The sequence below is a fragment of the Muscardinus avellanarius genome (assembly GCF_963383645.1).
Source record: "Muscardinus avellanarius genome assembly, chromosome: 10".
In the NCBI taxonomy this organism is placed as follows: domain Eukaryota; kingdom Metazoa; phylum Chordata; class Mammalia; order Rodentia; family Gliridae; genus Muscardinus; species Muscardinus avellanarius.
In genome coordinates this window covers 31,998,111-32,011,288 of record NC_137796.1, presented here as the reverse complement: position 1 = coordinate 32,011,288, position 13,178 = coordinate 31,998,111, and the positions used below count along the sequence as shown (strand labels likewise).

The window sequence follows — 13,178 nt, the reverse complement described above, 5'->3', positions numbered from 1 at the left end:
AGTGAATTTAAGAACAGTTTTCTGAAATATTTCTATTGAAATCAATCACCTAAAATTACAAAAAGCATAAGTCATCTCCCAACTCTTGGTCAAAGCCCTTCAGTAGCTCCCCGTCTCATCCACAGTACAAGCCTACACGCCCAAGATGACATTCATCTCCAAAGCACTGCCCACTTGCTCACCTCGTTTCCTGCCCCACCCCCGTCTCCTCTTCTCACCCCAGCATCCTCACTTTCCGGAGTAAGCCAAGCACAGGCTTTGCACTGAACACTCCTCCTGCCTGGAACCTTCTTTGCCCAGGTCCCCGCAGGGCCAGTATCCTCATTCTTTTATTCTTCAGCCCCCTGCCGCCTTTCAGCGAGACCTTCCCATGCAGTTTCAATCCTACTTTCTCAATGCTACTTTATTTCCCCTGTAGTCCTTACCACCATCCAAAATATATTGTACTGATTTATTTGTTCACTCTCTGGCTCTTCTCACTGGAGTGCGAGCTCCCGGAGTGCTCTGCTGTTTTCTGTATCCCCAGCACCTAGTGCTTTGTAAATAGTATGTCTTCAATAGTGGGGATGTTGCAGATTTTCCTTTCTAATTATCTCCTTCTCCCATAAGCCATAGACTCATACTTCTATTGTGGTAAGCCTTTCTCTGTTAGTTTCCATTTCTGTCTATATTGTTAAACTGTGAGATGTTATATCTTTTATTCTTGTATTTATGACTCTTTATACAGAGCAGGATACATAGCAAGTATTAGATAAATGTTACATAAAATAACACTAATGCGTGCATGAATGAATGAGCAGCCATCTTGGTGTCACTCGTTTCAGGTGTAGGGTGGGGCAGCTATAGTGGGGCCTGAGCAGTGACTTCACATGTGCAGTGCTTCTTCTGGGAACCAGGTAGCATTGCATTACACGTAAGTGGCTCACATTTTTAATCTTAGGATGGGGATGGCTGCCGAGTTGCAAACCTTTTAGAACAAACATTGCAAATATCAGGACTAATATTGGACAAGTTGCTAGAGTGTGCAATATATAAGTGTTATCAGCAAAATCTATCAATAGCCAGTTTAGAAATATACTACCCTAAAATGGGAGTATCTCAACACTCTAAGTGAAGGGTGTTTTCCAAGTCACTTAAAGACTAAATTTTATTTCCCTCTACTGGAGGTGGAGTCTTTTAAGCTTCGTATAAGTGAGCGTCTTATAAAAACTGGTGTCTTATTCATTTAACACTATGTCTGACTTGTCTAAATGATGAAATTCTTTTAGAAGATCCCTTGATATGAGAGCAAAATGTAGAACTTTTGAATAATGGTTTAAAGTAGACAGAACATACAGCCTAATCTCCAAAGAGCCTAGCATTCCACATCTTTCTGCCATTGATAATCAGGGCCGGGTGTGTTGGCACTTTATAGTTATCATACCTTTCCAATTACTGTTAAACTATATAATCATCATTTATGCCACAGAATTATTTGTAGATCTTAAAAATATAGCATATGACCAGACAACTATTAATATAATGTCATGACTGTATACTCCCTGGAAAAACTTTAACGGAATTAAACGGAAAAAAAAAATTTTACTAACATATTTGAAAATCTGCCAACAGCTGTTCCAAATTATTGTGTGATATCTGCTGTTCTGCATGTACCTGTCCAGAATGGAAAGTGAACGGAATTATTTGATGGAATGACCTAATATTAAATTATTTAATGTTTAGCTCTTTTCCAAAGTTACTTTGTGTTCTCCTAAACTTAAAAAAAAAAAGCCACATAGGACTTTTATGGGTCAGGCAGTAGTTTAATCACTTTATAAATCATAAAAGAGGGCAGTTAGGGAAGAAACTTTTTCCTTGCGCATTTTGTCTGAGATAGTGACAAAATTAGCCAGTTAGTATTGACCTCATTGTGGTAAAATAAAAATTTCCCAGAGCTTTGAACAATAGTTCAAGTCTGATTTAAATAGTAGTGGAAGTTCTGGGGAGGATTTTGATAATTTAGGATCATCAAAAAGAATTTCCTGGCAAATATAAGAAATGCTGTGGAAATTAAGAAGTTTAGAGTATAATATCTTTTCCTTGATTTTTCTGTTTGGAAGTTTTTCAATTTATTTTGGAAAATTTGAAAATAATGTAGATATCAAAAGAAGAAAATTAAAATTATACTTCAGTACACTGGCCAGAGATAACCACTTTCAACTTTTGCAACCACAATTTTCTCCAAGTCTTCTTTTCTTTTTCTTTTTTTTTAAATTTATTTTTATTGGTGCATTGTAATCATATATCACATTGGAATACAAGACTTGAGAGGATATACAAGCACACATCATCCAATTAGCCCTCATCCAGCCCCCATCCTATTCCCTCCCCCTCCCTCGATCCCATGCTTGTTTGGTGATTAACTTTGATACCTTTGTTTATGTACCTTCTGCGTTTTAAAGAGGCTCCATCCTCCCCTGTTCCATACCCTCTAATTGGTTACCTTAATTGCTTCACTATAGGGCCCTTTCTATAGCTCGACCTCTTCCAGTTGCCCCTTTCCTCCTAGCTATTGCTGATTAGGGGAAACATCTGTTTTTTTTTTTTTTCTGCTATATTTCTCTGTGCATGCTGCGTTGCAAGTACCGATCCCACTCTTGATGGCCCCAGTAGTGGCCTGGCTACCCGGTGGACTGATCTAGACCTTGCTGGCTCAAGCAGCGGCCTTGCCTCATGGGAGGCCCTCTCGCTGGCCCCGACACCGGCCTAACCCCTCAGCTGGCTCCGATCCTGGCCTCGGTGGCCCCAGCACTGGCCTAGCCTCAAGGTAGGCTCCGATCCCGGCCCCGGAGGCCTCAGTAGCGGCCTTGCCTCACGGCAGGCTCCGATGTCAGCCGCTGGCCTTGGCACCGACCTAACCCCTCGGCAGGCTCTGATCCCGGCCTCGGAGGCCTCAGTAGCGGCCTTGCCTCACAGCAGGCTCTGATGTTGGCCACTGGCCTCGGCACTGACCTAACCCCTCGGCAGGCTCTGATCCCGGCCTCGGAGGCCCCAGCACCGGCCTAACCCTTCGGCAGGCTCTGATCCCAGCCTTGGAGGCCCCAGCACTGGCCTTGCCTCACAGCAGGTCCAAGTCTTATTTTCTATACTTACATGTATGTATGTATTCTTTTTACAAAACTGGGATTCTTGTATCTAAGTATTTACTTATTAATGTCTTGTGTTCCCATAGTTTATTACGTATGCTTTTTCATAAAACAATATAAAAATCCCAAAGTTTGTTATTTTATTGTTTCTTTCTATAAATGCCCCACTTTCCCCTTTAATCCCTGGTGGGACATTTTGTATTTCTTCTTTTGTGAAGTGTCTGTTTAGTTCACTTGCTCAATTTTGATTGGGCAAGTTGGTTTTTGGCAGTGAGTTTCTTGAGTCCTTTGTATATTCTAGATATTAGTTTTCTATCAGAAGAATAGTTGGCAAAGATATCTCATTGTGTCGGTTTTCTGTTGAGGTTCTTGATAGTTTCCTCTGCTGCACAGAAGCTCTTCAGTTTAATGCAATCCCATGTATTGATCCTCATTTTAATTTCTTGTGCCTTTGGGGTCTTGTTGTGGAAGTTTTTCTCAATACCTATGTGTTTGAGTGTTGGTCCTATGCTCTCTTCAAGTAGCTCTGATCTAATTTCCAGGTCTTTGATCCATCTTGAATTGACTTTTGTGCAGGGTGAGAAAGTACTATTTATTTTCATTTTTCTGCATATGGATAACCAGTTTTGTCAACACCATTTGTTGATAAGGTTATATTTTTTCCAGTGTGTTTTTTACCTCTATGTCAAAAATTAATCGGCTGTGTGTGGATTTGTTTCTGAATCTTCTATCACACTCCACTGGTCTCTGTGTCTGCTTTTGTGCTAAGCATGCTGTTTTTATTACTATGGCCCTGTAGTATAGTTTGAAGGGGGGTACTATGATGCCTCCTGCATGATTCTTATTGTTGGGAACTGTTTTGGCTATTCTGGGTCTTGTATTATTTCATATGAATTTAAGGTCTGATTTTTCTGTATCTATGAAAAATAACCATGGTATTTTAATAGGGATTGTATTGAATCTGTAGATCACTTTGAGAAGGATAGCCATTTTGATATTTATTCTGTCTGTACAAGAGCAAGGGAGATCCATCTTTTAAGATCTTCAGTTTCTTTTTTAGTGTTTTATAATTTTTATTGTAGAGGTTCTTTAACTCCATGGTTAAATTTATTCCCAAGTATTTTGTTGTTTTTGAAGTTATTATGAATAGAAATGTTAGTTTACACATCATAAAATTTATACAATCTGATGATTGTTTTTTTCCAGTACTGGGGATGGAACCCCGGGGCATTCTACCTCCTAGTTACACTCTCAGCCCTATATTCAGTATTTTATTTTTTTGAAATAGGGTCTTACTGAGTTGCAAAGGGCCTCCCTAAAGCTGAGGCTGTCCGCAAACCATGATCTTCCGGTCTTGCCTCTCAAATGTGGGGATTACAAGCATGCACCACCACGCCTGGCTCGATGATTTTTAAAAAATTTTTTTGGTAAATGTATATAATAGTTTTAGAACATTTCAGCATGCCAAAAAGATTTCTCATGCCATTTTGCTTTTAGTTTTCTTTTCTGCCCCTAGCCAAGACATCGCTAATCTGTTTTCTACCAGTCTTTATACTATTTATTTATTACTTATTTATTTTTGTGTGTGTTACTGGAGATAGAATCCAGGAACCGTTTCTGTCTCTGAACTATATCCCAAATGTTTTTGTGTTTGGGGTTGTTTTGTTTGTTTGATTTTTGAGACAGGGTCTCACTAAATTGGTCTCCTGTAGCTAGAATTACAGACCTGAGCCACCATACCCTGCTTATTAGTTTTGTTTTTGAGACAAAATCTTGTCATGTTGCCCAGACTGGTCTTGAAATCATGGACTTAGTTGTGGGTCCTGCCTCAGCTTCCCCAGTAGCTGGGATATTCTTTTACTCTTAGAAAGGAGTTTTGAGCCCTTATCCTAAGCCAAGGGCTTAGGATATAATTGGGGGATAGAATTACTACTGCCTCCTTTTAGAAGCTTGTCCTCTTTATTACAGATTGTTTAATAACAGTTCAAATTAATATATAGTTGCAAACTGATGCGTGCTCTGATAGATAAGGAAATCAGGGATGAATATTGCTGGAGGCTGCCTATTTGAGGCTAGAGCTTCAGGGAGGGTTTCCTTGAGAAGACAATACTTTGAGAAAGAGACCTGGAGGACAGGAAGGAACGGGCAGGTGTGGAGATGAAGCCCCGCCTCAGAAGAGGTCCTCAGGCGCTGTGCCCTGGAGGAAGCAGGCCAGGAGAGGCGTGGGCAGGAGTGGTCAGTGGGGAAAGTGCTTCTCAGTATGTGCCCATGCTGTTTTTATTTTCTTGTTATTATGATGTTTTTAATGTCCAGGTAACTATATGTGATATTCAACATAGTTATGTGAATTTTTCATGTTAGGGTTATAATTTCTCTGTTAATAATATTGTTTGGAGCTCCAGTCTACACCAAACAGAAACATTTACTGTGTGTGTTTGTAAATATGCCCACATTATTTCTAGTATTTTGTTCTTTCCTAGTCTCAGAGGGAGTAGGGGGGAAGCATAGTTTGGAAATTATTTTTTCTTTAGTATTGTATACTAAGGACCACTCAAAGAACACCAGCTTTATTAAGAAAGTATGGTCAAAGTTCCTGCTTAATCATGCTGCTAGTGAGGTATATGTGGAGTGTGTTGATGCCTCCAGAGACTTGTTTAGAAAATAACTAGTTATTGAAACAATGAGAGTTATGGCTCATGGCTCCAGATCTCAGCCTGTAGGATTCTACTGCTCTCTTTATGGGTTGCGTCCAAAGTGGGGTAAATGCATTCTAGAAAGTGCACATCCTAAGTGGATCTCTGACAGTTTCAATGACGGTTCACAGTGGCACGCCACGTGTCTCTGCTCATAATCATACAGCTCAGACAGGCACGTGGAGAAGCAGGGCTGTCCTACTGTGCTTTCTCAGAGAAGTCATTTTCCCACAGTCATACCTTACTCATTTGCTTTTTTATCTGCATACTTCCTCTCATTTCCTAAAAGACCTTTTGTTTCCTTTACTCTGGATCAGCCAGAATAGACTAGATTATGTTGTAGTAACAGATGGCCTTCAAATCTCAGTGATTTCACACAGCATTTCTTGTTCCACTTTACATATCATTTGTGAGTTGACAGAGAGTCACTACCCATTAAAGTAACTGAGGGATCTTAGCAGCTACCAGGTGGTTGTATGCCAAAGGGACAAAGAATGTTCTAGAGAGTCTTGCAAGGGCCCTGAAAGGCTCGAGGCTGGGAGTGACAGCTATCTTCTCTCACTGGACAAAAGTAGTCACATTTCATCCATCATGATCATGAGGGGGCCAGGAAGGGAAACTATCTTGAGCCCCAAAGAACTGTGTGGTGGGGGAAGAACCTGGCACACAGCTCTAACAATGAGTATACATTCATAGCTAAGTGATTCACTTGATATTTCACTGAGAATGCTGAAGTGCCTCCAATCACCAACAAGAACAACAATGACTCCCCCAAAAAAACAAAAACCCCCAAACCCTGGAACATACTCATCTTCTGTCTCCTTCCAGCCCTGTCCTATTCGGGAAGTATCTTTTCTCCTACCAAATACTTGGTTTGCATGCTTTTGTCAGTTACGAATTTTGAATACATATAGAGGTCTCATACTAAATGTTTAAAAACGGACTCTCTGTGGGGGAAAACCAATTGATTTTTAGTGTTTCTTTCTTTAGTTGTATGAATAATAACGCTGTAACCAAACAGGTAGTTGGGACGAGATGTATATGATAAGAAGGGTCTCATGAGCAGCAGACATGAAGAGATTACTGCACACCACAGATAATTAGTATGTTTCATGATACTAATATTAATCGTGCATGTATATTTATATGTGTATACATATGCTTGTGCATATATATTTTACTAGAAATTAATTTCTTTCATTTTTGACTAAATAAACCCAGTTCTACCAAATGAATTGCCTTATAGCTCCCTGTGCACCTCACTTGGGAGACTGCTACTCTGGATGCTCAAGGACTTTGGTCCTTCGGTTATTCAGCCTCTCTTCTGTATCAGCTTCTTTCTCTCATATTCCCATTGCTACAGTAACAAGCTCTAGTGTACTCAAGTATCTCCCATGATTAAATATTATCTCTTGACCTAACATTCTCCTTGATCAACAGCTCTGTTTTTCTGCTCCCCTTCATAGCAAAACCACTCACAGAGACATGTTTATGTGCCATCTCTTTTCCAGCCTGCACCAGTCTAACTTCCATCACTGAGTTTGATGGAATTGGTCTTTGTCATTGTCATTGCTGACTTCCATATTGTCAGAACTAGCGGATTATCTCTGTCCTCACCCCACTTGACCTCACAGCTGACGTAGTTGCCCACTTCATCCTTTCTGAAATAGTCTTTCTCTTTTGGCGTCTCCTTTAATACTCTCCTGGGTTTCCCCTTGCATTTCTTTGGGAGCTTTCTTCAACTCAGGAAGCAATGTTGGTTTCTCTTGAAGTTGTACGCTGTCCTGAGGTGCTCTCATTCCTTCTTAGGCCTTACAAACCAGCAAGGTGCTGGCAGTTCCCACGATGAGTTCTCTAGCCTCAACTCTACTTCTGAGCTCCAGGTGCCTCCCGCAACTTCCACCTGGAGATTTCTTAGGTATTGTAATGACCACAGCTCCAGAATGGAACTCTTTGTTCTACCATTTCTGTTTTCCCTAGTCTCCCTTATTTCAAGAAAAGTATATTATTTATTGAGTTATTTAGTCTGGAACTAAAGCCATCCTTAACTTCTGGCCTTTCTTCATCCCTACATCTGATCCAAAAACATAGCCTTTTGCCCTGCTATAAAATTTGTACTTTTTCTGTCTGTCTACCCACCTTTCTTTGGGATGGTCACAATAGCACCTAGAATGATTTTCCACATTCACACTAGCCTTTTCTCCAAACTGTGCCCAGTACCATAACTAGGAGTGATTTTTGTAACATGTAGATCAATGCTTCTTCTTCCCTTGAAATCCTGTAATACAGTTGGAGTCAATTCCAGATTCCTTGCTGTGGCCCCCCGGGCTCTGTGTGCTGCAGCCTCAGGCCTGCTCTCCTGTCACACACCGTTGTGCCTTTGCTTGCATGCTTTAGTAAAGCTGGCTCTTCGTCCCTACAGCAGGCCACTAGCATCCCTACACTCTTTTCTCAGGGCCTTTGCACAGCTGGTTTCTTCCTGTAACTCTTTTTCTGGATGGCTACATTGCTTGTGCCTTTTGCTGAAGGTCTTAGCTTAAATGCTACTTCCTTAGAGAGGCCTTCTACTCTAATGATAGATGTTCTACTAGCATTCCATCCTAATACTTAATGCAGCTTGGGATGGTTTCTCCTTATTTATTGACTTGACTTAGAAAGCTCTGTGAGAGCAGGAATCGTATTTCTGTCCAGTATTTGGTAGGTGCTCAGTAAATATGTTGAGTGAAAAAAATGTATAAGTGAGTAAATGATCTTCCCCTGTTTATCATATAAATGCTAATTATTGAATAAAACTATAGAAGGGAGATGTGTAAAAATGGTGGACAGCACAATAGTAGGAAAACAGGTTAATATGTTGATCATGGCCGGGCGTGATGGCGCACGCTTGTAATCCCTGTGCTTGGGAGGCAGACAGGAGGATCACGCAGGTTTGAAGCCAGCTGCTCTGGCTTAAGAGACCCTCTTTCAAAAAAAAAAAAATAGGTCTGGGAGTGTAGTACAGAGGTAGAAGGGTTTCCAGGGACCCCAGTACCACAGGGGAAAAAAAATGTTGATCATGTCTGGTACCTTCCTTCAGGGCTCAATTTAAAAATAGGAAAAATGAGATTAAATTGTGTGTGTGTGTGTGTGTGTGTGTGTGTGTGTGTGTGTATGTGTGCGTTACTGGGGATTGAACCCAGGTGCATTCAGTAGTATGGCAAGCTAATACTCCCAGTTCTATTTTATTTTTATTTCTTGAAACAGGGTCTTGCTAGTTTGATGAGAGTCTTACTACTTGCTGAGACTGTTCATGAACCTGTGATTCTCCTATCTAATCCTCCCAAATACTGGGATTACAGGTGTGAGCCACCATGCCCAACTAAATTTTATAATTCTTAAAATGTAATATTCTATCTGGGCATGATGGCACACTCTTGTAATGCCAGTACTTGGGAGACTGAGACAGGAAGATCGGAGGTTCACAGCCAGACTCAACTACTTAGTGAAGCTCTCCGCAACTTTATGAGACCTTGTTTCAAAATAAAAAATAAAAAATAGGCTGGGAATGTAGCTCAGAGGGAAAAATGCCCCTGGGTTCAATCCCCAGTGTTGAAAAAAAAAAAAGGAAAATCCTGCAGTGTGGTTAAAAGTAATCCACTGTATTATACAGAATCAGAGAACTCTGATTAGATGCCAATTCATATGTCAGGTGCTAAGGAAACAATGTAGTGGCTAAAAAGCTAATATACTCCTAACCTGCATTTTCAAAAACCTATATATTTTTATATTAGGGGAGATGATTATTTAATAGTCTTCTAATGAATTTTATAGTTTCATAGTTTTGCAGTGGGATCATCCATTATCCATCCATCCACCCATCTAATCTATTCATCCACTCACCCATTTAACATTACTGACTATATCATGGGAACTAGTATTATAGTCTGAACAGAATTTTCGTGGCTATTGTGTTCATGGAACTTTTTATTTTGTGGTACTGGGAATGGAACCCAGGGGCATTCTACCTCTGAGTGACACCCCCAGCCCTATTCTTTATTCTTTATTTTGAAACAGGGTCTCACTAAGTTGCAAAGGGCCTCGCTAAGTAGTTGAGGCTGTCTTTGAACTGCGATCCTCTTCTCTCAGCCTCCCAAATGCTGGGATTATAAGTGTGTTCCATCACGCCCGGCTTCATGGAACTTACTGTTTAACTTCCTAAGAGCAGTGTTGAAGAGAGTCATTTATTGAGAGGCAATGCATTATAGTGGCTAAGAACTCTGGCTCTGGAATCAGCTGGTCTCTTGGGCCCAGTAGCTTATTAGATTTGAGCTCTAATATTTACTGGTTCTGTGACATTAGGTGAATTTCTAAAAATGTCTCTATACTCCAGTAGTCATATAGGTAGAGTGGAGATAATACTATGCATGAAGTTGTAAGAAATAGGTCAGTGTCTATATAAATCAGTCAGAATGACACCTGGCACATAGTAAGCACGTCATCAATGGATGATAGGCAGTCAGCTAACAAAACTGTTTCCTTTGTTTGTGGTACTGGGGATTGAACCTAGGGGTATTTTATGTCTGAGTTACACTCCCCCAGCTGTATTTTTATTTTGAAACAGAGCATTACTAAGTTGCTGAGGGCCTTGCTAAATTGCTGAGAGTAGTTTCAAGCCTGTTATCCTCCAGTCTCAGCCTCCTGAGTACTAACTAGGATTACAGGCTTGTGGCACTATGCCTGCTCAAAACTGTGTTTTGTAGAGACTCAAAGGCTGTAAGAGAGATTGAGGGTGGGAAAAATGCTCAGAGAAGAAGACTGGGAGATCAAAGCCCAAATTATTATTATTGTTATTTATGTTGAAGATTATTAATGGTTTGAGCTTGAACTTGAAAATCTTGACTGGAAAGTTTTATGACATATGCCTTAGGTAGTCTTTTCTTTTAGGCTAGGAAGATATAAATCTTGTTTTAAAATGCTTCCTGGTAGGCTTTTTTCCCTTAATGCTTGCAAAAAATCCCTTCTTCAGAAATAATAAAATTCTAGCTATCCATAAACATATTTCTTTTTTGCTTTGGTTTTGTCTTAGTGGCAGCTGAAATATCCTAAACTGGTTCTCCGAGAAGCTGGAAGTGTGGCGGAGGAGCTCCATAAAGAGGTCCAGGAAGCCTTTCTCAGCCTGCACAAGCATGGCTGTTTATTTCGAGACCTGGTTAGGATCCAAGGCAAAGATTTGCTCACTCCAGTGTCTCGCATCCTCATTGGGGATCCAGGCTGTACTTACAAGTACCTGAACACCAGGCTCTTTACAGTACCCTGGCCAGTGAAGGGCTCAAACGCAAACTACACCGAAGCTGAGATCGCGGCTGCTTGTCAGACCTTCCTCAAGCTCAATGACTACCTGCAGATAGAAACCATCCAGGCATTGGAAGAACTTGCCGTCAGAGAGAAGGCCAACGAGGATGCCGTGCCGGTGTGCATGTCAGAGTTCCCCAGGGTCGGTGTGGGGTCATCCTATGATGCACAGGATGAAGTGGACCTCAAGAGCAGAGCAGCATACAACATAACGTTGCTGAATTTCATGGATCCTCAGAAAATGACATACCTGAAAGATGAGCCTTATTTTGGCATGGGGAAAATGGCGGTGAGCTGGCATCATGACGAAAATCTGGTGGAAAAGTCAGCAGTGGCAGTGTACAGTTATAGCTTTGAAGGTACAGTTTGCTCTTGGGAAAAGCATCCCCTTACTCTAATGTGACTAGAGTTGTTCAGGTTCTGGAGATATACATGCACAGGCATGCACGCCTCTTACCCTTGTGTCTGCAGAATGTACATGTTTCTTACTTGCCTTACTCTCTGGCCCACTGTTACTGTCACACCGCACTCAGAATATTTTCACACGTAAGCACTACTGTCATTTTGTCTTTCCCATGCCCAGGAGAACAGCATCTTGGATTCATATAGCCAACTGTCTTTCTTTAATGCTCAACATAGACTCTACCGGTTGCTATAATTAACTTGCTGATAAGGGCTGGGGAAACAGAAATGTGTCAAATGTTTCCACGTTCTCACTGGTGCACATTTCTTATGTTGCCAAAATACTATTGCGGTTGACATCACTGACTTGTGGGCATGGTTTGTCATGTATGAACTTGTTCTTGGCTTCATACCGTTTTCACTTCTACCCCTCCTTACCTACGCAGCATTAGAGTGATTTTCATAAGCAGATATTCATCTTTTTTCAGGAACACTTGAACCTCCTACTTAGTTCTGCAGTTTTAGACCTCATAGGTTGCTGTGGGGAACCTGCTTATATTTTTTGAAATATGGTCCTCTTGAAACAGAGATAATATGCTACCATTTAGCATAATCTTATGATACTGTTAATTTTTTTAATAATTTATAATTTCTCAAAATTTAACTATTATAATTTCCCAGCCTCAGAAATTTCTCCAAGATAACTAATATATTTTCTAACTTTACCAAAACAAGAAACTAGTTCAGTGCTTGAAAATTTTGCCAGTATCCCTGGCGTCCTAAATAGCGATGCCGACCTAAGGAAATCTCTTGAAGTGATTTGGTGCTGTCCAAATGGAAAGAACTGAGATCGTCTGACCTGCAACAAGGCCTTGCCAGGGGTTTCAAATCCGTCACATCCAAGAACCTCGATATGAAGAACAATGGAGTTTGTTAGTTTCTTTCTTAAGGAGGCAGCTCTCTGAAACTGCAGCGGTGCCATGTGATAGCACAGACTGCTACAAAGACGTCTTTGTGCTCCCTTTCATTCTCAGCCCTGCGGTTAATAGTTCTATTGTATTCCCCTATATTCCTTGCGTGGGTGATCAAGCAGATTCTGAAACCTAGAATCTCTTTAGAAAGGAATTTAAAAGCTTAATGAATAGTTTCTATAGTCAGGAGTACTTGGGACTGATAAAGTATACAAATATAAATCATCCATAAGTTGATACATGCTGATACTTAAAAATATCAACCAGAAGAGGGAACTGTAGAATTCAAATCTGTAAGAACAGTGTGATTCTTCTGTTCACCCCTGAGAGTCCTAAAATTCTGTGTAATAACATTAACAGTACTAGGAGCTCCTGATTTTTGAGCATCTACTATGTGCCAAGCACTATTAGAAGCATTTTACATATTTTAACTCATTTTATCCTTTTTGCAACAACCCAATGAACAAAATAATAGTCATACTTGGTGTAATGTTTTCACTAACCATGAGCCACATACATGACAGTGGCTCTGTAAGATTATGATGGAACTGAAAAATTCCTGCTTCTTAGGAATAGGACCTTGTAATAGCTCAATGAAGTACTCACGTGTTTGTGGTGACACCGGTAGAAGCACACCTGTGGTTCTGCCAGCCACA

At 40.6% G+C, this 13,178-nt stretch overlaps 1 protein-coding gene across 1 annotated transcript in view; it reads left to right on the top strand.

The window, feature by feature from the left end:
- FTO (FTO alpha-ketoglutarate dependent dioxygenase) overlaps nt 1-13,178 on the top strand; it is a gene marked incomplete at its 3' end in the record, with an annotated part of 419,239 nt that overhangs the window by 125,696 nt on the left and 280,365 nt on the right. Inside the window, exon 3 of the mRNA XM_080702521.1 lies at nt 10,884-11,508. Within this exon, the coding sequence (XP_080558647.1) occupies nt 10,884-11,508 (625 nt within the window). The remainder of the gene's footprint in view (nt 1-10,883; nt 11,509-13,178) is intronic.